This window comes from Glandiceps talaboti, chromosome 11, assembly GCF_964340395.1.
Source record: "Glandiceps talaboti chromosome 11, keGlaTala1.1, whole genome shotgun sequence".
Taxonomy (NCBI): Eukaryota; Metazoa; Hemichordata; class Enteropneusta; family Spengelidae; genus Glandiceps; species Glandiceps talaboti.
The window spans coordinates 3,060,713-3,087,681 of NC_135559.1; the positions used below are offsets into that span (position 1 = coordinate 3,060,713).

Here is a 26,969-nt window from a genome sequence, read left to right on the forward strand (position 1 = left end):
GTTGACTAGAGTGGAGTAGAGTAGAGTAGGATAGAGTAGAGTAGAGTAGAGTAGAGTAGAGTAGAGTAGAGTAGAGTAGAGTAGCCCCCCCCCCTTTCCACCCCCTCTCTTCTTCCTCCCGTAGTACATGACAAAAATAGTCATTAATTATTTGTACAATGATTTATTTATGTTACACTGAAACGTAATGAATATTTAATAACATTTAAATAAGGTTTACATATTTGGAGACAATAAAGTAATCAAATAATAACATTATGTTTATATGCTTATTTAATCTATCTTATTTCAGTCGTCTTCACGTAATCCCAAGCTTGATACGTGTAAGAAAGTAAATATTTTAGATCAATAATTCTGTCAAGCTATCCACTTATCCCTTCTCAGCCAATAATTCAAAGTTTATAAAGTTTTGATAAAACTCACTTTACTTTAAATATGAATCTTAATTTTTTTTTAAAAATCATATGAGGTGATGTATGAGTCATGACGATGCAAAATTAAAGGTAACCTAACTATACTCAAATTAATAATAATCCATGCTAATAGTTAGAATTTGAACTTTAATTTATTCTAAATATAACTCCTCAGATCAGAAATAAAATAAAAACTCCCCTTAAATGTAGGTTTAAATAACGTTCTCAGAGACACTTGACATCAGCCTTGAAATGTTGAGGTGGAGAGCAAATTGTTCACTTGACGTAACCATGGTTACTGTTACATGTTTTGCTTTACATTGTAGACATTCCGATCAACATAAAGAGTGCACAGTATCGTTTCTGTGGTATTCATTCAACAGTAGGATGGATATTAGAGCAATGCCCATGGTTACTATCATTATGCTAATAATATGTACATTTTATAATATTTATAGTTATACAAATATAAAGATGACAAATCAGAACTTAATTATATTCTAAAGTAACGTTAACAATAATTATTCAAATACATTTTGATATTAATCATTCCATGTAAATCTCAAACTAAAATGACGATTAATTGTGCCATACTACATATAGTATATTTAATACTATGCGATCAGTAACCTCTGTATGTTTACTGGTTATTCACACTGTAACGTTGCAAACTATACTATACCTAGATATCTAATGCCCTTTAACTTTACATAAATTATAATTTTGTATATTTTTGTCAATCAACGCCAGATTACATTGGTGCACTCTCATCACATAGCCATAATCAATTGAAGACAGCCCTCCCTTGACACTTGTACATGGTACACACGTCATTTCCCTTCTCGCGAGACTACCACATCTGGGTTCTCCCACGAAAATGATAAATGTTTGCCATTTTCCGGTCAATTTTGCCAGTTTTTGGGTCTCTCTCTCAGATGTATTAAGCTGGTGCAGCATGGTTTTAGGAAGGGGCGTAGAGTTGTCTCCAACTGCTACCAATTATTCAGTTGGCATTTTTACTCCGAAATCCTTCCAATATTTGCCAGCAAATACGTCTCGGCTTTTGAGGTATTTAGTAAGGAAGCTACCGAACACACACCCGTTTGGTAATTGGAATACGCCACCATTTCGGCCAATTGATAGTACCATCATAGGACCAGCTACAATAGAATAGAACAAATCAATTATCTCGTTATGAATTAAATCAAATTAATCACCAAATTAGATTAATCATGTCATTGGCAATCTAGCCATAAAATCTAACCATACAATAACCGTATTTGGACAACTGGTCCCGTCTGATTTAAGAACGCCGCTAACGGGAATTGAAGGTTGTCAGTCGAGTCGGAAAATACCAAGCTACACTGGTATACGTACGTACGAGTCCATACTGAAAACATGCACATGACAATGTTCGAACTGTTGTATGGGCCCTTGTAACACAGTGATTAGTCATATCAATGTATTGCTGCTAATTGTGTTTTTACGTTTCTGATGAGTTAGATATATATAGCCACTTTTGTACTCATTCATTGCAGTTAAATACAGCAGAATATAAATTGTATTCTTTGAATCTAACATTAAATCGTATTTTCATGCATAGCTGTTTTTTTTTATTATTTTGTGTTTTTGTACCTTTTAACAATACATTTAGTCACATTTATTCATACCAATAGCTTGGTATTTGGATTGTTGACAAGTAATAATGAAAACAAATGAATATTCTATCATTCGACATATATCGAACGTAGACTTACAAGGCTTATATGGTGTCTTTGGTTTTCCAGTCACTTCTTTTAGTAAATTGTCCGCCACCAAGTCTGCCTGAAGTGCGGCCCTGTATGCCATCTTTGTTTCGATGACATTATTGCAGTCACCAATAGCGTAGACGTTCTCACAGCCGACTACTTGTAGGAACTCGTTTACTTTGAGTTGACCCAAACTATTCATCTTTTCAGCTGCAGGGAAAAACGAAAGTAAGACAATTTATAACCACGAGGGGGCGGGTTGTGTCGGCAACAGATTGCTAAGTTTCCTGTTTTTGTGATATGTGTAGGAATAGTGTACGTTCTCACTACCGACTACTTTTAGGAAGTCATTTATTTTGAGTTGAACCTAACAATTCATCTTTTCAGCTGTAGGGGGAAAAGAAGCAAAGTCAATTATAACCCCGACTATGTCGTCAACTTCAGATTGCGAAGTTCCTTGCATTCACTATGATGACCTTTTCAAATACAAAATATGAACACTGAAATAAACTTAATACATTTGTACATGCAAATTTTCATCATATAGGAACAACTTGAGAATGTATACAGTTATTTCCGTCTGTTCAGCCGAAAGTTGGGTTATGGCTCGATCACAAACATGAAAAAGGTTGATGTGTGAAATTCATTATAAAAATGCTCTGATCTTTGATAAGTAGCTTTGATATTTTACAAATATTATGAAGAATATTTCTCTTTACCCATGGTCATTGCATATGCAAATGAGTTAGTCTTGAGTCCCGTACAACGTATGGCTAGTTCAGTTTCAATTTCGACGCCATTTTCTGTCGTTATTTTGAACTTGTCTCTCTGGTATTCATCGGGTACCTCGTCTAAGTTCTTGACCTTATCTCCTGTGACAGAGATTAAAATCAGATAAAGAAGTTATTAGTTATGGTGGATTAGATGAGATAGTAAGGAGAAATGTTGATTGATTCATTTTACAAGTATGCTACTTATTTTCTAAAAGTAACAAAACACTTGGAGTAACTCAATATTCCGGCCGCAAGGGGGCGATGTTCTATGATTTTCTTTTCTCAGAGTTAATCACTCTCATACATATCGTCATCGTCGTATCTCACAAGTCTCTTTACGGCAGCGCTTAACAGACGCCCCGTAACTTTCATTCCGTCGCGTCGTCAGTAAAAAAATTATACTCTGACTTGCATAGTATCGGTTACCCAGACTATCGTTATTGGGCGGCTACACCCACCAAACTAGGGACGGAGAGTCTGGGTAACCGAGATTATGGAGAGAATGCCTCCTACATTGTATACGGTCGAAACCATTGTCAAATCAAGATGAAGTAAGACAAGACCATTGTAGTTGTTGCTTGTACAATTGCGAGATGTGATGAACTTGAGAACATTACAAAGTATTCCTAAACTTACAATTACAAGTTACTGTCAAGATTTGTTTTCCAAAAAAACAAAAGAAAATTCGATTTGTTTATTAATTTATCTACTTAAACAAACACACTTTCTGGTCGACTGCTGTAATGTTATTAAAACCGTTAACAAAATTACCTTATTAAAAATAGGCCAATGGACGATAAATTTGACAATGTTTGACTCTAAAACAATGATGTCATTGTAGCTAACTGAAAGATCTGAGTGATCGCTCGGTGCTCCTCAGTCATTCTGTTGAGCGCCCTCAACGATGAATATTTCGGTATAAAGAAAAGTGCTTAAAACTGGATGAGTTTATAAAATATTGTGGCGTTTTGTAACTTACCCAATATAAGGTTAACATTCAGATTATTTAACTGTTCTTGGACTTCTTTGTGGAAATTTTCATGCATGACGTTACTGACCAGGCGGTTGCCTGCATGGACGATGGTGACTTGTTTCTCTTTGAAGTCAGTAGCTATCTCGCCAGCAAGTTCAACACCAACAGCGCCCCCACCGATAATAACGATACTCTGGGCAGCTGTTATCTAATTAACAAAGGAAAGTATTACATCGTCATATATCATATCATATAACATATCATATCATATAATTAATCATATCATTTCATATCATATCATATCATATCATATCATATCATATCATATAACATATCATATATCATATATCATATCATATAACATATCATATCATATATCATATCATATCATATCATATCATATCATATCATATCATATCATATCATATCATATCATATCATATCATATCATATCATATCATATCATATCATATCATATCATATCATATATATCGTAAATAGTTGACCTCTAACCTCTTCTATCTGTTTTTCATAAAGAGTGATGGCGTCATCCGTACTTGTCGTCATCATCAATTTGGCGGGAAACATTCCCATTGCACCTGTTGCTATGACAAGATGTGTATAATTGATTACTTCATCACCGGCTACCAAGATAACTGATTTCTCTTCTGGGTGAATACCACGCACAACTCCCAGTTTAAAATTATCTCCTAACATTTCCGAGTATGGAATCAGTGTTTTCTTTGCAAATCCTGAAATTGTAAATAAACATATACTTGATATTTATGGCAGTAATTCTAGAAACATTAAGGCCTATTTGTCACTTGTTTTATACAAGAAAAAAACTATATTAAAGTCACTATAAAGCGTAAATAACATTGCTATACTCAGCATTGACTGTAATGACGTCATCGGTCCAGGGCTTATCAGCCAGCCCTCATAAAGTTTGAGCAAAGGAGAATGGATTAGACCATAGACCCCAGGGTCTATGATTAGACCGCGTCCATAACGGCTGGTCTGTCAGTCTATACTCAGCACAGTTCTTATACAAAATTTCGAATGCGAAAAACCACCCATAACTGAATTGTTGCCTGCCTATTAGTCGTTTTCAACAGTATTTGGCCTCTATAGTGCCAAAGGTTAAACCTTTCACATGTACATTATGTGTGATTTCCAAAAAACACCGAGTTGAAATCTCATTCATTGTTCATTGGAGGTCCTTGCCACGGACTTGTGTGTCCCATGGGAGTTAGCAGACATGTATATTAATAGCAGAACATATATATTTCCAATTATTTTTAACTTTCAAATAAAACATTCTTGTACATGACAATGGAACTACACGGTTCGGCCAGCTAAGTCGTATGGGGCGCCCTCACGCATCAGCCAACCCTTCACCGATGAGGGCGGTATTGATTTATCTCCGGGGTTTTAAGAATCACCGTGGAGAAATGTAAACTAGTTTGAAATTACCGTGACCTCATCACACTCACCCGTCTCTACTGATGACCTCAGCGCTCCTAAGTTCATATGCATGGCCTCTCTGCTGTCAATCAGAGTGAATTTGCCTTTGTCCTTTAATCGCATAGCTAACTGACATCCTGCGAATCCCCCACCAACAATGACCACGTGGGATCCTTCCGGCAGTCGAGATGATCCGTTACCCATCTCGCTTACTGTGTCTGTAAACAGAAAAATTGACATAACAAAAATACTTCAATAAACGTATAGAAAAGTACACGAAAGGTATTGAAGTGTACCACTCGTGTCTAATTCACAACGATCGTCAAGGGAAAAACAATATTTGACCAGATACATAGAAAAGAAAGCTGAGACTGAACAATCATTAAATTGCATCAAAAGTCTTATATTGAAAAAAAAACTCTATTGAAAAAGGTCAACTTTAAAGAAAGTAACTCTACTAGTTAGAATCAAAGAAAATAAGCAAAGAAATGATAACAGCAGAGTATGAGATATATCAAACTTTACAGTACTGTCACGTGTCTTGGCTTCATAGAGCAAAGGATGTGACAATGTCAACGGCAGACTGACATACACACTATTCCTCAATGTAACCTGTAATTTGCATAAATATGTAAATGAGATGTCATTTAAGTCTGACAGGCACAACATATTGCAATGACCTGCATAAATAATTAAATCAAATATTTGACTATCCTACGAATATCAACCCTCAGTAGACTAGAAACTGCCAATTACTATGCTTTAGAATTTACATTCTCAAGCATTTTGTTGATGAGACCATTTGCTATATGTTAGGTCCTTTACATGTATTAGAATCGACCTGAGTGAGTGAGTGAGTGAGTGAGTGAGTGAGTGAGTGAGTGAGTGAGTGAGTGTCTGTGTGTATGCCAATGTCTATGTATGTATGTCTGCCTGTATCTGTGTCTATGCGTGTCTATATCTATCTATGTCTATGTGTCTACGCGTGTCTATATATCTGTCTAAATGTATATGTTCAAGTCTATGTATGTGTCTGTGTGCCTTTGCCTATATATATATATATATATATATATATATATATATATATATATATATATATATATATATATATATATATATGTCTGTGTCTGTCTGTCTGTCTGTCTGTCTGTCTGTCTGTGTCTGTGTCTGTGTCTGTGTATGTATGTGTCTGTATCTATGTCTGTGTCTGTGTCTGTGTCTGTATCTATGTCTGTGTCTGTGTCTGTGTCTGTGTCTGTGTATGTGTCTGTGTCTGTGTATGTGTATGTGTATGTATGTCTGTGTATGTATGTATGTATGTCTGTGTCTGTGTCTGTGTCTGTGTCTGTGTCTGTGTCTGTGTCTGTGTCTGTGTCTGTGTCTGTGTCTGTGTCTGTGTCTGTGTCTGTGTCTGTGTCTGTGTCTGTGTCTGTGTCTGTGTCTGTCCGTATGTTTCCGATCTAGGCCAAGTTTAATTTAAGATTCAAGATTGTAATTATGATTTACATTTCATTTAGTATCTAGGTTCATAAGTCTTGCCTGGAGACGGGAGTTGTGTATAGTCAGTCGACTCAAGTAAAAGGCCGGGGCAAAAGGTGACGGAACAGCCAATGGTGTAGCCCAGACTTGTCTGTGGGTGTAGGGACAATACCCAGATTGAGTCCCACAAAACTCCGTTTACAAGCTGAACTAGATATGTATTTATATTGATATCAACTAAAGAATAGTAATGGTCTTTATGAGATTATCAATTTGTAAACAATATACATTTCATCAAATAGAATGTAATGTTGTTGTCATCAATATATTTAATGTAAACAAAATTGTCATATTTGTTACTCCTCGCACTAAACAATAAACACTAAAAAATGAAGGTTGGTAAACTTTCGTAGCAGTTTTCCCTTCAGGCCAAAGAAAAAAATGTGTGTTCCCGATAATCCGACCAACTCGTCGACCATAAACATTTTTTACATCATGTAAACAGGTAAAATGGTGAAAATGTACTTCAATTTATTTCCGTGTAGATTTTCTTGCCGAAGTATCTTTGGTCACCTTTTTTTAAAATCACAATCACTATATCTTTTTAGATAATATCTGCATATTGTCTTTTGGTCGAAATATTTCTGCCAAAAAATTTAAATAACAGATAAAAATAATTATAAAATTGTGACCTACCTAACCTATTTTATGAAGTCATGTTATCGGAAACAAATATGTTGGTTTGTTTTTTATTTGTGCCTCTATTTTACAATTAACTTGAAAAATAGAGGCACAAAATTTGTAGTATTTGCTTAGATTATGTCAAAGCGTCATTTAACAACAACAACAACAACAACAACAACAACAACAACAACAACAACAGCAGCAGCAGCAGCAGCAGCAGCAATAGCAACAACAACAACCCCCCCCCCCCTTCGTTACAAGGCAGTTAACTAATTAACATTCAGTCTGCTGGTTGTTGATTTAATAATGGCCTTGGATTTAATTTTAATTTCCATACGGTTATTATGTCGATAATTGCAATAATTGAATTCAATTAATTTGACAAAACAATGTCAAATTTACGCAAATTGAATTTACGTCATGCATAACAAGGTGTATACTTCCCGTTACCCTGGATATTTCAAGTTCCAGCGAATTACGAAGAGGCAGATTAAGTCGTTTTTGTTGATTCTATAATCCCAAAGAGAGTACAGAAACTTCCAAATTGTAATAATTTAAGTTATATTTGCTTCTGAAAGTAAACAAATCCACTCTTTGATATATTTGAGACAGTCTTGTTGTACTTTACCTCTGCCATATGTACCTAATACAGAGCCCTACGTCATCACAACAACATGCAACTGTTTCATTTCATCATTCCGTTGCACTTTGCCCGTATATATGTTTGTATGTTTCTCTTCATATAGAGGGAGAGTATTGTTTTTCATCATAACTAAACCGACATTACAATATTATTGCTTGTATAAAAATACCGTACGCCACATTACCTGCTTATGGACCAAGTAGTTGTCACTTTCCCCCGAAGGATGGTGAAGAATGGTTCACAGCTTTCCAACTCCCTCGCCTCGTCAACAATTTGACAGTGACTGACTATACCGTGTTATGTAAGACATTCAACCGGACCCCCAGAATACGGGGTAATTTTCTTGAACAACATCCAGCAAACACAACGTGTGTGAAAAATGCATGAATTAATAACACATATGCAAATTTTGATACAGTGTATAGAGATATCCTGCATTTAGCAACCCGTATTAGTTGTTCCTATCTCAAAATAACCTCCAATGGAAACCCATCTCTATTTATACTCGGCATATTTTGTCTCGGGCATGCCTATATACCAGTCTGAGTTTTACATTGTAAAATTGGTTTCACTGTCTGACAGGCTTTCCCGCTCAAAATCATCAGTACATATTTTTTTATTTTTTTCTGTAACTTCTTTGCAAACTTTCCTTTTAATATGATATGAATTATAATCTATTCGCATTTATGATAAACATGCTTTTTTGGTTCATTTTTAGTAAAGATCAATAAAAAATTATATTGTTATTTTAAGTAACGTCTGGTAGTCTAGTAAAGGTAAACATATGACTATCCCAATATTGCGAAATCCATACAGCACCAAATACTACCTGTACGCTGGATTTGTCTACTAATTTTCGTTGACATGCAAACTAGTGAAACGCTACATGAAATAAAGGGGTGTTTATTCCGCGGCTAAATCGTCCCCCTAAATCGTCCCATATTTTACTTTTATAACATGGATTTTGATTGGGTCTTCTCCAATAACAACTCGACTCAAAAAGTACATGTCCAGACTTGATATTTTCATAAAGTCAGCAAACAGGTTTACAATTTACGTCATGAAACCATCGTTCATGTAATTCCTTTTTCATATCAAGTCGTTGGTTTATCATTTGTTTATTTATTTTCCCGATACTTCATTTCCATTCATTCATTCATTCATTCATTCATTCATTCATTCATTCATTCATTCATTCATTCATTCATTCGTTCATTCGTTCGTTCGTTCGCTCTTTCTTTCACTGGTAAGTTTGTTTGTTATTTGTTCACTCTTTTGTTCGTTTTTCTGCTTTCTTTATCTGACGTCATTTTCCCAGTGCCACGTCGAATCATTCAGAATCATGGAGGCTATGATCGAACCATCGCAATTGGAGCGGGAACTTCGTTTGTCTGCAGTGTGTCTGTCTGTGCTATATCTACTCGTGTACACTGTGTTTGAACTTTTAATTGAAGCCACTTTTCAGCTTGTCTTGAAAACTCAAACATATTTAATATATGCTAACATTTCATAAAGCACGTGTACACGCAACAGTAGTTCTTCTTATTGTTCATTCCCAAAATGAATGTCGAATATAGTATATCTAGTTAAAGAATTGTTAGTTAATTTTATGACTACAAAATCATTGCTATCAGTGTTACTTCACAGTCAGTGTTTTTAAATATCATTGACATAAAAATCAGAACTGACACTTTTTGACCATGTCACACTTTTTGTGCCAAAACCATGTTTTTCACAACATTGCCTGAAATAAGAAAACATTGACTGAATTAGGCGTTATATACTTAGTCCAAGTAACCAATAAATTGTCTTCGACAACCCTCATCCCCAATAGAAACATCCAACTATTTAGCTCTATTTCTGTGTCGTATAGGTTACTACAGTACTTTGACCTTCAGGGTCATGTTAGCAGTAAACATGTCAATTTCTATCTCGGGGAAAGTTCAATATGTTAGAAGACACGAATATTTCAAACATCAACCCTAAATCGTCGTATATTGTAATTATAAGACCAAAACTTGTAGATCGAGTATTTTATCTATTGCCGTAGTTATCTTTATATTACTCTGAACGATAGGCTTATTTAAAATATTTTGCATACAACGCGACTTTACTTCATTAAAAAATTATTGAAATAATACCGTAATAGTATACTTATGGAATACATCCATAGAATATACAAATGACAATAATCAAAACGTATGTAGCTTTTTTTTAATCAACGTATCATATATTTTTTAAATGAATTTCTAATCTTATTTCGTCTTCGCTCGTTCAGTGTCGCTTTCTCGGGACACGCATAGCGCCCTCTGTGGTGTATAATGCTATCCAACATGGCGTCTGTTGTGAAGAACCCAAATTATGCAGTTATCTGCTCGTTTTTAGAGCGATATGGTGGACTGCTAAAGCTCCCAGAATTTACATTTCCAGAGCTAAGAGATGCCATCGAGGACCAGAAATCAGGTATGTGCATCATTTATCAAACCATTGCATCAATGACTTGATGTGTCGCTATAATATCAGAAGGCTGCAATGGTTTCTGGCTGACTCTTTGTTATACTGTACAGTACAGCCTTTTTATGGTGCTTGAGTGTAGATATTTAAATAAAGACGCTAGAGGTCGGAGATTTTGAGCACAAGACGCTCCTGTGAAAACTAACATCGATGGAAATTGGACGTGTTGATGGACTACATACGATATGTTCCTTTGACGTTTGCATTTGCAGACATTACCTTTATAAAACACTGATTTGATTTAGTCACGACCATTAATCATATGTTATTTGAAAAAGTATGGCGTGTGTGTGCGTTTTCTTTATTTATTTTGTACTTGTGGGCCACTGCTAGCTAGCTACGTCATTTGGATTCCTAGGATCGGGGTGCATATTGATATAATTTCTAAATGCTTGACTGTCAGACAGCGAGGACGCGAAACGTGGCCTGCTATGAACCATAAATAGTAAATTGTAGGTAAGCACTATTTAGGTCAATCGGCAAAATACTCGCAGCATTTGATTCGTAAGGTTTAATCAGCGTCCGCCATTTTTGATTATTCCATTTTAGCCTTTCTGAACGATCGTTCAAAAGATGCCAAAACGAGTGTGAAATGTTTTGGCGGTTTCATAGTGCGTGACAGAGTGGCTGAGTTACTTGAGCGTGTGGTAGCGTGTATGCAAATTAGCCTGATGTAAACAATACCACATTTGACTCGACGTGGCCATTCTACTTTATAAATAGGTGGGACGGGTTTAATGAAGGAAGTTTAGGTAGGGATAGTGACTTTTGTTGTACAATATTATGTGGGGGTTTAAATTCCAATGAAGATATATATTCTTTTTGCTTAGAATAATCACCAATTTAATGTTGTTGTAATATATTCTGTCAATTTCCAATGAAAAAGTATGAACAGAGAACATTTTATTTTCACCACCCCTGTATAATAAATGGAATAACTACATTACTACTTCCTGAAAAAAAATCTTTCTAAGAAATATGTTAATTTTAGGTATTAATTTTTAACAACCAAGAGAAGAAAAGAGAAATTGTTTGCAGATGGTTTCCAGTTGAAAAGAATTTTTCTCTTTCATTTTGTGAGAATAATGTTGAAATTTGAAAGTATTTCCTGAATTCTAAATTTAATCAAAATATTTGAAATTAAGACGTACTGTCGTAGACTACTTCTGTTGTTTTGGGTTATCTTTCATTATGTAAATAAATACATACATATATGTATAGTTGTTAATATTGATAATTTTATTCCCAATAATATATAAGAATTACAAATACATTTGCCAGATAAATATATATGTCTATCAATAGCTAATGGGAAAGGGGAATGAAAGTAGTTGTCTCTGAACTAATCTAGTCTAACCCCATAAATACATTTGACAATTGGCAATAACTATTATCTGGGCATGTCCAATATAAAAGAATACATCTGGGATTCCCAAAACTTACAAATACATACAATACACACAACAAAAATATAAATAAGTAAATACATCAAATCTAAAGTACAAAATTAACTGACTGTAGATATATTTTAAACTCTCATTTGAACTCTGACCTGCAGTAGAGATTCCTGATATTTATTGGTATTCTATTCCATATTTTCACACTTCTGTACTTTATGGTAAATTGACTCGACCTGTGTTTTGGTTACAGTTTTAACTTTAGTAAGTGGTCCATATGGACTGTTTGGGTCTTTGGTAGTCCACAGGAAGATAACAGTGATCTATATCAGTGTGTCTGCATTACAAAATTTAATTTGGATCTTATTTGATTTACCTCTCGAGTCTCCATACTTATGGTTAATTTGTATCAAATTTGAATTAAATAGAGCCGGATCAATGCCTACTCTGGGTGGTGGTTTCCATTTGGATCAAAGGAATTCAAATCAAATCACAATCAGTTAGGCCTGGAGCTAGATTGTAAGATACGTCGTGACATTTCGCCCTCACCAGCCTCCTCTAGGTGTTAGGGGTTGCCTGGTGTTTGAGGGTGCTCTGTCACGGCGTACCTTACAGACAAGCCTGGAGCATACTCAAGTGAATTAGTTTGATTCTGATCAATGTAATTGTGATGTTATAGATTTACAATGTGCTAGTATTGTTATACGATGAACCCAAGATCAACATTTTGCTAACAACAAGTTGTTCTCAAAATCTGTGTATTTTCCATCCATTTTCATTCATCACACAGTAAAATCATGTACATGTAGAGGTCAGTGTTGTGACGCCTGACTGAAATTGATCTTGTTGTTGACTCATTCCTAATGAACATTGTAGTATAATGATCATAACCAAGTAACCATTTTGAAAGGGGGGGAGGCACTCACACATGTAACATTCCAGTTGACTTTGCCTACCCTGCTATGTTCATATTCTCTATGTCTCAAAAGAATTAATTTGCAAACTCTTCCAGCCTCTGCTTGACAAATATTCATTTCGATGTCATTATTTCCCACAAAATCAAGTGTCGTCATGGTTATGACCCACAGTGCTTTGTGGCAAATTCAAGCACATCTAAGTAATTTTTTCACGCATGTCACAGTTTAATTCAAATTTAAATACTAGTAGATTCAGATGAAGACAGGGCTATCTATTGTTTACATCATTGTAACAGTTGAGCAGTATTTTTGCTGAGGTTGGGGAACCCCAGTAACAGAAATAGGGGATAGGGTAAAAAAGACAGTATTTCCTATAGAATATATTTTATTTTAGTTTGGAATCCCAATAAACTGATGTGGAAAGCCTGGCAGATTTTACCTACTTACCGCCCTCAGCAAAAACACTGGTTGGGATTTTCTTATTTGCATGAACAACTTTTGGTTCATGATATCTCATTGAGCTCGGATGAAGAGAGATCCTGAGATTCAAAGCCATGGATGGCATCTAGACTAGGTCACTGTTGAATTCAAACTCTCTTCATTATTTATATGTTGTTTTTTTGCAGTGTGTCAACCATTGATAGAGTTGCATGTCAAGCTGATGAGAAAGATAAATAAAACTGTGAATGTAGATAAATGGGAGAGAACACTGTTGAAGGTAGGTATAGTGAGCTTGTGACTTATTTGGGAAATCTTATTTTGTGTGGTAGCCATGTCAGCTGTGAGTATAAGCTATTTTTGTCAATGAAAAAACTGACCAAGTTTTTACTGTTGTCCATTCACTCCTTTTGAAATGATGGTTATTTGTAGATTCACATGTGTAGCCTAGTATTGCTGTATCGTTAAAAGTCAGTGATAAATATATGTATGCAAGCTATGTTTGTGTTGAGGCACATTTCAAATTTACAATTTTAAGTATCAGTTATTGCCAAGTATTTATTTATTTTCTCCGGTCACATGTGTGTCTACCACCATTTTTCTGACACTCAGATTTCATTCAAACCTGGCATAAAGGTGGAATGTATGTATGTCAGTGTCTTTCAAGACAATATGAAATATGACAGAATGTCACTCTAGACATGTTTGTAATAGTCAATTTTCTGGTTCCAAGATGCAGTGCATAAAAAGACGTTGCTTATGTTGTTAGATTTAGTCTTGTTTTGTCTTTATTACATTTGAAATAACATTTTCAGCAGGAAATGATGGTAAGACATGTTGACCTCTTTAATTATGGGTGATTTTATAGAACAAAGACTGAACGCCATCGATGACAGTGGGATTTTACGGGTAAACCCAGGGTACCATCATGTGACAGCCATCCCCTGAGTAGTGCATGCAAACCCCTCCGCGCGTACATAATACATGGCATTGTATGGAGAGACATGCAATGCGTCTTGGAACTGACAACAGGCCTATTAGAAATATCACAATTTACCCAATAATTCAGAATCTGTAACATAGACATAACCATTGAGGTAGTGTAGTTGTGGTTTTCTGACGTCCATAGAAATTTCAAAAACATCAATAATTTTACTGTCTGTATAATGTGTACATGTGTAATCTCCAACTTTTGCTACTTTATTATTTTACTTACACATAATGGATTGATCTATATTCTGTTGTAGATCAGTAAAAATCTCTCCAATGTTGCTTATTGGGAATTACATGAGTTGGGCTATGCTGAGATTAAGATAGATACCAAATTAGACCTTTTGAAGGTAAGTAAACACATAACTACTGTCATCTTTTTTTCTTTTCTTTTTTTTTTTTTTTGGGGGGGGGGGGGCATATACAGTGCAAGTGTGAATAGCTATGCCATGCACACTATCAACAAGAAAGCCTGGCTGGCTACTCTACTGGTTCCCTGTAGACCAGCAGAGTAATTACAAACAAGATATATACAGCTGAAAAGAATAAAATTGAATGATGAAAGGTTAAAAAGTTTAAATGTAAATACAAATGTGGTAGCCATGGCCCTATCAGCTAAATCCTACCAAACTAAACTAAAACTGGTTGGATGTGCCAAGTTGTCAAATGTTATTTACATGGACCCAATTACAAATATGATAGTGTATAGTGAATGTGTTTTGTCACTTGTGGTATAAGCTAGCATTTGAGTGAAGTACAAGCCAAGCATTCAAATTCTGGTTTCAATGATTATTCCATTTCCTGAGAGAATGGACTTGTCATGATACCAGGATATTTCACAAGACATGGACATGGTAACAGAAAATTTGTCTATCAAACCAGAGATGTGTTCATTAATAGTGTGTGTGCCAAGAATGTTTAATGTAAACTGTTCTGGTTAAATGAGAACAGTTTCTTAAACATTTGTTAATCGTGGTATAATTTATGATTTAAATGCAGAAAAAATATGTTTTATAAGTCAAGTAGATGTCATGTGTTAATAAATCAGATCAACAATTGTTAAATGACTTTTTCAAGTCCCATGTTTAAATCACGATGGCAGAAATGTCTTTAAAGAACAGGATTTCATCCCAGGTTCTTACACTAGTGTTTCTTATCAGTGGAATTATATGGGTTACATAGGATTAATCTGTTAGTGTGGACCAATCTTTTCTTTAACTCTGCTAGAAAACTGTCTTTCACACCTAAAGTTTAATCCTAAGCTGTTAACTGCCTTTAATGCCCATGTCAGATCAGGATTAAAATTTCAGTATGAAAAACGGTTGTTTGTCAGAACTATAGAAAAAGTTAATCCAAAGTAAAAGAGTGCCCCTATTTTATCCTTAGGGCAGCACTGGTAAGATAAAAGAGTACCCCTATTTTATCCTTAGGGCAGCACTGGTAAGATAACACTATACAAGAATCTGAGACTGAATTCCAGGCCTGTACAGTAAACTTGCATTGTGTTTATTTGTCTTCTAGTTTCTCTGTGAGGCACAGTTTGATGACAATTTAAAATTTAAGAACTTCATCAATAAGGAGTCTGATGTCGAAAAAATGCGAATTCAGCCTCTCGGACGTGATAAAAATGGATTAGTTTATTGGTATCAACAGGTAAGAACTTCTACCTCATATCTAATTTATTATTTTATTTTTCAAAGGAATAATTGAATCATCAATATTGGAAGAAATATATGTATGTACTTGTGAATGTGACATTTTGCAGTCATCCCTAAGAACCCAGAGTCCATATTTTATTTATTTATTTATTTATTAATCCTTCACAAGAAGAAAAACCAACAATGAAAAAAAGAAAACATGATACATTACAATCATACAAAATAATATAATGTGAAAATGGCATCAACAACATGCTAAGAATTTGACAACTCTGTGGATCCTTCACATATAAAAGCTGTCTGACACCGTCCGTCATCTCATATTTCATTCCTGTGATTTCAATACCATTGTTTTCTTTCTATTAGGACGTAGAATTCAATGTACGTATTTATAGAGAGGAACAAGATGATGCAGACAGCTCAACCTGGCAAATGGTTGTAAGGTCAGTAGGTCATAGGTTAATTATTCACCTTTAACCTTTGTGTCAGGTCATACATGCAAAGCTGTCTGTCATATTACATTACTGATAACTTTCTAGCAGGGCTGACAATTCAACACATGATTGAAAGATGGTTGCCCAATTCACGCCTCATCATTTCATAGTACAAACACCCTACCAGTAACTAGGGACATTCATACAAACTTTGTTTCTGAGCAGAAATTTACACGATTTATGAAAGACTTTTCCTCAAATAAACTCTGACCTCATGCAAATAATGTTGCTAAATTCAACATTATGGTCAAAATTTTGGGATGGGTAATAGCTTATAGAGAGATCACGACACATCAGAAGAAGTCTTCCCACTTATTCTGTATGTCCTTGTAATGTTGAAATGAGATATAAATGGTTTGATAAAGATGTAGATTTTATGGGAATATTTTGAACTGAGGGATTTAGATGGGGACATTGAAACTACAGCCCAGTGCGTAACCAGCAATGTGAGGGTATAAATTGTTGATAGCAGGGTACTGACCTTGTTAAAACACATCATGGACAACATCGTCAAATATCTTTCTGTTGATTTGTACATAACCAACACTACGAGAATGTAAATTGTTGATAGCAAGGTGCTGAACCCAGCTAAAACTCTCATGAGAGCATTGCAGTGAAATTTAACTGAATTTTCTAATTGAATTTATTTCCACTAGAAACATACAAAATGGAAATATCACTGATAAGAATATGTTGTGGTGAGGACCATGAAAATAGTTCACTTGGAACTAATCTAGTCCATGGTCCTGGTAAATATGGGCAGTAACTAAATACAAGGTGTACTTGTAAAAATGATAAATAAATAATCAAATACACATACTTATTTACACTTATATACAATATATTACAAATGACCAATACCAAACAAAGAAAAACGTGATCGCACAAAGGATATCATACAACCAGAATGGAAAACCAAAACAAATGAAATCTATGACAACACACAAATAAGTTTGTGTTTTAATTGTTATCATATCGTATTTCAGTGATCGCCATGAACTTGCCAGTTTGATATCATCTCTACAAAATCCTGAGAAGAAATCAGATGACACAGACTCTACATCTGGATCAGTTATGACTGATATTAAAAACATAGGTGAGTATGAAGCCAAGTAGGTCTGAATCAGAAATCAAGAAGTATTTCAGTATTGGGAGTTTTGCAGAGAGGTTTTACATGTGTTACATGTGTTTACTCCTACGTATGCTTGATCATGATACTTAGCAGTTATCATACACATGTCAGTGTGGTCTCCATGCAATGGCATGATTACAGTTTGTGGTCTTCATGCAATGGCATGATTACAGTTTGTGGTGAAATCTAATGTGTAAGGCTTGTAGATTTGAGAATGTTAGTTTTTGAATGACTTTATCTATATTTGTTTTGTTAGATGATGAAACCAGTCGTGACACAGTTCTGTCGATACCACAAGATAAAGCAGTACAGAAGGATAAACTGGAGATGAAAATAGAAAAGGAAGATAAAAGTGATACCAAGTCAGAGAATGTTGATATGGAAACAGGAGAAACAAAGCCACCCAGCAATGAAGAAGAGAAGTGTATAAAAGTGAAAGAGGAAAAATCTGTTGAAGACAGCAAAGAAGTGAAAATGGACAAAGGTAGTAAAGATGGAGAAGAGAAAAAAGATGTGTCAAGTGATGAAAATAAAAAGGATGTATCTGTAGATAAAGAGAAAGGTGATTCACCTGTAGAGGAAGACAAAGACATAGACACCAAGGAAGTGAAAAAGGATGAGGAGAAAAAGGAGTCAGTTACAGATACTGATGGAAAAGAGAAGGCAAAGAAAGATGTGGAACTTGGAAAGGAAAAAGACATTAAAGTGAAAATGGAACCATCTGAGGAGGGAGAAAAAGATAATAAAGATGAGAAAAAAATTGATGCACCATCAGATAAACAAATAGATACATCAAAAGATAAAAAAGATGGAACAAAAGACACTAAAGATAGTGCTGAAAAACAAAAGAGTACAGAGAAATTAGATGATGGAAGTCAAGAGAAAAAACAAGTTAAGAAAACAGAGGTGAAAGCACAAGGTAAGGACACTTATTACAGAAATTCAAATATTTTACTTTATATGAAGTTATGTAGCATCATTTTTGATAATGTAAAACAATCTCAAAATGTCATTGTCTGTATCCAATCTATTATGTACAGTAGTCAAAGAAGTGTTGAAACAAATTGAATCTTCACCATTAGCAGTGCTGCCCGTACATGCATGCACAACATCAACTTACTTGGTGTATTAAAAATATTTTAGTGTTAGTGATTCAACAGAAAATGTAGACAAAATGCATATTGTACATATCCTTGATATACTTTAGCTCCACAAGAGGAAGACGAAGATCAGAAAGAAGATGTGAATGAGGGAGAAGATGAGGAAGTGGAGGAGGAAAGGGACAAAAAGACAAAGGGGAGGAAGTGGAAAGGTAGAGCTAGAAGGGGGCGAAAAAAGAAAAGGAAAGGTCTGAGATTCACACCAAAAAGAAGTCCTAGGAAACCAGTTTTGCGAAAAGTGACAACCTACAAAGAAATTAGTGAAGATGATGAAGAAGAGGAAGAAGAGGAGGAACCACATGGAGAGGATGATAAACCATGCTGTAAATGTGGACATTATGATCATCCAGAATGGGTAAGTAGGACACAGTTTGGTACGTGGAGAGGGTGATATACCATGCTGTAAATGTGGACATTATGATCATCCAGAATGGGTAAGTAGGACACAGTTTGGTACATGGAGAGGGTGATATACCATGCTGTAAATGTGGACATTATGATCATCCAGAATGGGTAAGTAGGACACAGTTTGGTACATGGAGAGGGTGATATACCATGCTGTAAATGTGGACATTATGATCATCCAGAATGGGTAAGTAGGACACAGTTTGGTACGTGGAGAGGGTGATATACCATGCTGTAAATGTGGACATTATGATCATCCAGAATGGGTAAGTAAGACACAGTTTGGTACGTGGAGAGGGTGATATACCATGCTGTAAATGTGGACATTATGATCATCCAGAATGGGTAAGTAAGACACAGTTTGGTACGTGGAGAGGGTGATATACCATGCTGTAAATGTGGACATTATGATCATCCAGAATGGGTAAGTAGGACACAGTTTGGTACATGGAGAGGGTGATATACCATGCTGTAAATGTGGACATTATGATCATCCAGAATGGGTAAGTAGGACACAGTTTGGTACGTGGAGAGGGTGATATACCATGCTGTAAATGTGGACATTATGATCATCCAGAATGGGTAAGTAAGACATAGTTTGGTACGTGGAGAGGGTGATATACCATGCTGTAAATGTGGACATTATGATCATCCAGAATGGGTAAGTAAGACACAGTTTGATACGTGGAGAGGGTGATATATTATTTAAACCATGCTGTAAATAGGTAGGTATGGCAGTCTTATAACAATGTAAACTTTATTTTACTTTTACATGATGAGAGCACCCACCAGAAGACTGTACACAACGTATCCATTTATAATCAAACCCAATCATTTGACAAGTTCAGGTTGTTGTTTTACTTGATAGATAATGAACACTTTTACAGCTGACTGCTGAATACATGTAAACTTGTAATATGTGTATGTCATGTCAACCCATGTTGTACTTTTTCAGATTTTACTCTGTGACAAGTGTGATGCTGGTTATCACACTGCATGTCTTCGTCCTCCGTTGATGATGATTCCCGATGGTGAATGGTTTTGTCCATCCTGTGAACACGTAAGTCTGATCATCCTCAGGGTCAACATTAGACTGTAAGATAGGTCGTGACGTTCCCCCTCACCGACCGACCTCATTTCAACTAAAAAACACATTTCAGGTGTCAAGCAGACAGTGTAATTAATTAAATTGAGTGTCTTCATCAAAGAAACTGAAAATAATACTTATGCCATTCATTTTTAATTAATCTCAGCTGTGTGATATCGTTTTACTTCTTGTACTTGCTTCAGACCTTTTTCTTTCATTTTTGCCTGTAAGCACTTTAATTTAATGGTAATTGAGAAAAACCACAAAACAAATATAGACCAACTCAGTCAAATGTATGTCATTACAATTTATTCCCGTTATATTAAATTTCTGGACTAGAAGTTTGATTTTATTTCTTCTTCAAATCTCAGTAATTCAACAATAGTAGACATTCTGAGTGTATGTGTCATATTGAAATCATGAATACCTGATTCACTGCAATCAAAATGTTTCGACTTCTAACTCATTTCATTTCATTTTATAATTTCAAGGTTAAACTTGTCAGTATACTCCAAGAACATCTGTTTGTTTTGGATGGGCAGATAAAACGTACTGAACGTAAGAAACGACGGTAAGTTCAACTTCCTTGTAGCATTATAGTTTCAGCTATCTGTTCAGCTTGCAGGATGCCCCTTCCCCCCTCTCCCCACATGGCATTTATAGTGTAGTGGGGCAAGCCCACAAGATGGTCTTGAAAAGAATGCACCAGCACTAACATTTTACCAGACTACTTAACTAGAGGTTTCATTTAATTGCTTTTTTCCAGAGTATTAAAGTGGCCATATGGATGAGGATTGGGATATTTACTTTGGATTTTTAATTTATAAAACAATTTTGTCATGGCTTCCTATTGAAAAAATCAGTGTGAAACAACATAGACCAAGTCATTGTTTGTAACTCAATACATTGCAAAAGATTAATAAGTGTGTAAAATCTATGATATTGTACGTACAATAACAACCAGTTTTACTCATATTTTTTTTTAGTTTTTTGCAATATATTGAGTCACAAACACAAGTAGGATGTCATGATAATATTGTTTTATAAATTAAAAATCCAAAATAAAAATCCAATCCTCATCCATATGGCCATTTAAAGCCTATAAACCCAATATATGTCATGTTAATGTAAACACCATATTTATTTTTCTGACTCCTGATTTAAGCAGCAAAATCCAAATATCTACGGGAAGGAGTTTTACAATTTGCTGTTCAGTTCATGTGTACTGACTGATAGAATAATAATACTTGTAATGTGCCATATATCCAAAAAGTTCATAGGTGCTGAACTCTACAAAAGTGATGAATGCCACTAGAATCACTAGAATGGTAAAAAGTCACCTGTACTAAACTATACAGACAGGATAAGCCTTCGTCGAACACATACTCCTCAACATTTCAACTTACTACACAGAAAAATCTCACAGATATTTTGTGTTGGGACCTTTTTCAGCTGTACCATAAATCTAGTAATATTCAGTTTGTATAAATGTTTTGTAATTTTCAGAAAAGAAAGACTGACATTTGTTGGAATCAATCCAGAAAACATCATTATGGTAAGTTATGAATTAATAAATAATTGATAAACATAGCACCACAAGTTTAGGAAACAGTTCTTGTTGAACACATCTGTACTCTATAGCTACTTAATGTCATTTGAAATAGAGATTATCTGATACCATTCTAAGGGTTCAGTCTGCAATATTTACTTAGTTTCAATTTATGTAAAAATAGATATATCTCAAAAAAGAAATATTCAGAATTAATTTTTAGCACAAGTTGAAGGGATGCCAGCACAGGAAATGAATGAATTCTCATCACATAAATTCAGGCAATTGCCAAGAAACGCCAAATTGAAACTTGCTTCACATTCATTGTTGTCCTAGAAGTGGTCAAGTATTGTCTTTCAGTTAGTAGATGTACATATGTATTAGATGACCATAACAATTTCAAGGCAATGTCAGGTTTTCTTGCTACCCTTCATCATACTTTAAATTGTATTCATATCGTTATTTTAAATTGTATTCATATCGTTATTTTAAATTGTATTCATATCGTTATTTTAAATTGTATTCATATCGTTATTTTATCTAAGAACGCTGACAAAATCACGACCAAAATCAGTCGAAAGGGCAGGGAAACTTATGAAGAAGAACTTATGTTTGAAAGGCGGTCTGGAAGACAGCGACGACAGATCAGTTATAGATTTGAAGAGTTTGATGATGCTATTTACTCTGCCATCAAAGATGAGATCAAAGAGAAAGAGGAATATGAAGGTAAGTTGTTTATTCAACTATCAAAGATTAATAACTTCTATTTATCTACTGCAGTGTTCTCCCTAGCATAGAGAAAGCATGGCGGTACCGTCATGCTGGGAACTCAGCCCGCCATGCTTGAAACTTGGCCCGCCGTTCTTGAAACTTGGCCCGCCACTCTTGAGCTTGCTGACAACGCTCGTCTCTTTTGTGAGTTTTTACCGACAAACAGCAAGATCCTCAGGCATATCAAGGGCAAAGTGATCATCCTATAATTTATATAGTAGTATTAGTAGGTAATAGATGATAATAAAGTTGGTTTTTATACAACGCTTTCCCACTCTGTGCTCAAAGCGCTTTTCAATTATTATCCCTGGCTCGGATCTATATCGGTACAACAGCCCTTTATCAATTACTTGTATCTATCTACTGCTACTTACTAGCCTGAATGATCCAGGTATGTTTCCACTTCTATGATAAGCTCAACCCACATGTACAGGATCTGTCATAAGTAGAGACTTTGAGCTGTGGAGGTACAGCAAGTCCCTTTGTTCTGATAGTGTATTTATTGATTTCTAACTTAGCTGAGTACCAAGAAATTGGAGTCAGCAGAGGTAAAGACATGGCAACCATTGAGAGGGCAGAGAGGGAGAGAGAAGCCAAACAGAAGAAGGGAAAGAAACGACGATTAATGGATCTAGATGCAACAAGTGAAGAATCATATAGTAGTGAAGAATTTAGGTATGGAAGCAGGTAAATAAATACACAAGTGAATCAGTTGTTGGAGTTCAGATGGTAGGGGTCACACACAGCGCCCTCTATAAACACCACACAGCCATCAAATGAAGTAAACAAGGCCTCACTTAAACAAAAGGGGCACTTTCAGGCACTTTGGTACATTGAAAAAACCATGTTCGATTTAATAAAACTGAAGTATTATTTTGTAATTAAGAGATATCCTTACAATTTGATCATTAAAAAATCAACAAAACATGAAAGACGAATATAGATGTCAATGTCATAAAATGATTGTTAATCAGATGTGCTAGTGATGGCTACCTGAGCAGAACTGAGAGATTTGTGTTTATTTTGTCCCAGCATTCTTAGCAGTATGACCCACATCACCTGGTTAGGGGTAGGGTGCTCCCATAGGAAGGGAAACAGGCATGTTCAATCTAAATGGATCACTATTTCACAAACAAATCTGTAAATATGGTTTACCTGGTAGTAGAAAACTTAGTCCTGTCTGTTCTATCCATTGACATGGGTAGATGTTTCGGAACCAGAGTAGCATACTCCTGTCTAAAATTCCCCATCAGAAAATGCATGTCCATGGTATGGACCCATTGAACAAAGAAGGAGAAGAAGTGTCCATACATTGTTTCTCAGCAATCACTCAAAATGCAGATGTATGAAAAAGAGTTAGAGGTCTTTGTTTATATGCAAATATCCCAGAAGTATTATCCAATGAGGATGGATATAAGTAACTAGACAACCTGTGTATTACGATTATTATCCAATGAGGATAGATATAAGTAACTAGACAACCTGTGTATTATGATTATTAGCCAATGAGGATGGATATAAGTAACTAGACAACCTGTGTATTACGATTATTAGCCAATGAGGATAGATATAAGTAACTAGACAACCTGTGTATTACGATTATTAGCCAATGAGGATAGATATAAGTAACTAGACAACCTGTGTATTACGATTATTAGCCAATGAGAGTGGATATGAGTATCTAGACAACCTGGATATTATGATTATTTTTACAGTTTTACTGATAGTGAGGCAGATTTTGTGATACCAGAAGAAGAAGAAGAAGATATTACTGACAGTGATGAAAGTTACTGTGGAAATCGACCCAAACGACCTAAAAGGGTTTCAAAGGGAAAACGTAGAGGTCGACGATATCAAAAACCTACCAGGAGAAGTCAGCGGAACCGAGGAAGAAAACGTTACTATAGTGACAGTATGGATGAAGAGGAAGAGGAGGAGGAAGATTATGGTAAGAATGATTAATTGGTTGCCATGGCAATATTTCTTATTGATGTTCTTACCATAATATTCTAGATTTGAACTTCTAACTTACATAATGTTCTTACAATTTATTTTCATTTATTTGTGGTTACAATTTATTTTCATTTATTTGTGGTTTGCGTTTTCTTTTGACAGAGAGTGATCATTCCAGTGATTATAGTGACGGTATTCTTGGACGAAGAAACTTAGGTAGAAAAAGTAGAGGTCGTGTAAGGTATCAAGAAAAATCAGACGACAGTGATGACTCATCAGAAATGGAAGATAGCGAAAAAAGTGAAAGCGAAAAGACTGAAGAATTACCACAGGAACTTAGGAAATCAAGAGTAGTGAAACATCGTCTTGTGTCAGAAAGTGAAGACGAGGACGAGGAGGAGCAAGAAAAGGAGGAGAAATCAGAGAATAGCAGTATTGAAAAAGAGGATAACGAAGAGGAAGAAGAAGAGGAGGGGGAGGATGGTGAGCCAGTAGCAAAACGTTCAAAACGGTACGAAGATGACAGTGACTTTGAGCTTGATGCGCAAACTGGACTTAAAAAACGACCAAAAATGAGAGTTTCTAAGCGACAGGTCAAAAGGATAAATTATCAAGACTTGGTAGGAAATGATAGCAGTAATGATAGCAAAGATGAAGAAGATGTAGAAGAAAAGGAGGAAATAGACGACAAGATAATTCCAGAGAAAGAAACAGAACCCAAATCAGACAATACTACAGGGAAAGTACAATGTGAAAATGGTATGACAAAGACAGTGAGCCAGTCTGAAGGTAGTGAGACTGGAGAAAGTAAACCAGAAAGGACTGATACACCAAGTAAACAAATTGCAACAAAAGACAGTATGCCACCAGCTGCATCAATTGCTGCAACAGCAGCAGTGTCAACGACAGTAGCAGCAGCGGCAACAGCAACAGGTACAGCAATGACACCAGCAGCTGCAGCACCACAGGTGAACGGTGGTAATCAACACAATAACTTTTACCATAACGGCAATAATGCTAACAATCAGGAAGATATGGATGAAGATGAAGATCTTTTAAATGTAACAGACTTGGTGGATTATGTGACAAGGGATACTTAGTTTATTTGTTCAACTACTAACTGTACAGTTTAACAGTCATTTATGGACTCTAAAGAAGCATAAAGCTGCCCTTTGTACAACAATGAAAGATGAACTATCGGCAATCAAACACAGACACAACCTAACACTATTATTATGTCTTATTGATATAAGCTGTTAATAACAATTCATGTAATTTTCAGTACCTGAAATAGAATATTACTGCCTAGATACATCATAAAAGTAACGAACATTCAATTTCTCCATTGACATCATAACTTCTGCTCCACGCACTTCATATGCATTACTATAGACATGTGTCAGAAGAAGTTCAACGTTCTTGTTCTATTTTGACCCTCTAGCATGAGGTAAAATGCTATTACAGGTACTGAGAATAAGTCAACCTTCTTGTTCTATTTTGACCCTCTAACATGAGGTAAAATGCTATTATAGGTACTAAGCATTACATTCGCAGTATCATCTCAGATAGCAAGTTGCTGCACATTCAACCGCAGTCAGTGTTAACACTCTTGATTACATGGTGATTATTTTAGACATAACTGTAGTCACTGCTACCACCCAGTGTAATCTACCACATACAACAACAATAGTTATAGTTTGTGTCTATCATAGTTTGGCGATAGCATATTTTCCATAGTAGTTGTTGTTCTATCAACTCAATGTCCAAATCAGCTCTTCACTGCAATGTAAAACATTGTTACAACGGTGTGTAGTTATACAGTCTCAACTTTAATAATTACAATAGACTACAAAGGTTCTATCTAAATCAATTTTACTTTGTAAATTCATCAGGCCATCCCATTTTATTCCTATGTTTCTCACAACAAGACCAATATATTTCCTCAATCCAGAGAAATAATTTAATTAAAATCAATGTAAGCCCATATCTTGGTGAAACTTATTTCAACCCGAGAAAATAATTTCAAAAATCAACGAATCAATCGTGTGACCAGAAAGTAATGACAATATCATTGATAATAGTAGTTACAACAATATAAGTGTGTATCTTGGCAAAACAACTGATACTTTATAAATCAAACATTTTTTAGTGTTTACTTGTCATGTTCCGAAGGCATCCAGAATTTTTAAATGCGATTATGACTTGAAAGCATAACCAACATGTAAACACACTTTATTTTTTTAAACTGACTGACCAACTGACCCCATCAATCTGAAGGTTTTATGGTAAGAAACATAGAATGAAATAAGACTTATCCATACATAGAC

The 26,969-nt window shown here is 35.3% G+C and overlaps 2 protein-coding genes across 3 annotated transcripts; one reads left to right on the forward strand and one right to left on the reverse strand.

Annotated features, from left to right (window-relative positions):
• Positions 1–187: 187 nt before the first annotated feature.
• Positions 188–8,528, reverse strand: LOC144442473 (ferroptosis suppressor protein 1-like). 2 transcript variants are annotated; one of them, XM_078131835.1, is made up of 7 exons: positions 8,362–8,528; positions 5,401–5,589; positions 4,421–4,659; positions 3,914–4,115; positions 2,881–3,033; positions 2,171–2,371; positions 188–1,573 (listed from the first exon to the last, which is right to left on the reverse strand). In XM_078131835.1, exons 2-7 carry the CDS (start codon positions 5,573–5,575, stop codon positions 1,413–1,415), a joined length of 1,131 nt encoding a protein of 376 aa, XP_077987961.1. In that variant the 5' UTR covers positions 5,576–5,589; positions 8,362–8,528; the 3' UTR covers positions 188–1,412. The 2 variants fall into 2 exon arrangements, with proteins under 2 accessions (XP_077987961.1, XP_077987962.1); XM_078131836.1 differs by having other exon boundaries at positions 3,914–4,108; positions 4,414–4,659.
• A 1,982-nt stretch (positions 8,529–10,510) lies between these two features.
• On the forward strand, positions 10,511–25,742 carry LOC144442659 (uncharacterized). Its single transcript, XM_078132037.1, has 15 exons — positions 10,511–10,640; positions 13,632–13,723; positions 14,691–14,783; positions 15,955–16,086; positions 16,458–16,534; positions 17,572–17,681; positions 17,974–18,636; positions 18,925–19,232; positions 20,238–20,342; positions 20,861–20,940; positions 21,876–21,924; positions 22,464–22,644; positions 23,208–23,364; positions 24,405–24,637; positions 24,805–25,742. Exons 1-15 carry the CDS (start codon positions 10,511–10,513, stop codon positions 25,740–25,742), a joined length of 3,348 nt encoding a protein of 1,115 aa, XP_077988163.1.
• The last annotated feature ends 1,227 nt before the right edge of the window (positions 25,743–26,969 follow it).

Coding starts and splice junctions, on each gene's coding strand:
- LOC144442473 (XM_078131835.1), bottom strand. CDS start 5,575: ATGGGTAACGGATCATCTCGACTGCCGGAAGGATCCCACGTGGTCATT. Junction 4,660..5,400: donor GAGGTCATCAGTAGAGACGG/GTGAGTGTGATG, acceptor TTACAATTTCAG/GATTTGCAAAGAAAACACTG. Junction 4,116..4,420: donor ATGAAAAACAGATAGAAGAG/GTTAGAGGTCAA, acceptor TTTGTTAATTAG/ATAACAGCTGCCCAGAGTAT.
- LOC144442659 (XM_078132037.1), top strand. CDS start 10,511: ATGGCGTCTGTTGTGAAGAACCCAAATTATGCAGTTATCTGCTCGTTT. Junction 14,784..15,954: donor CCAAATTAGACCTTTTGAAG/GTAAGTAAACAC, acceptor TTTGTCTTCTAG/TTTCTCTGTGAGGCACAGTT. Junction 16,535..17,571: donor ACCTGGCAAATGGTTGTAAG/GTCAGTAGGTCA, acceptor ATCGTATTTCAG/TGATCGCCATGAACTTGCCA.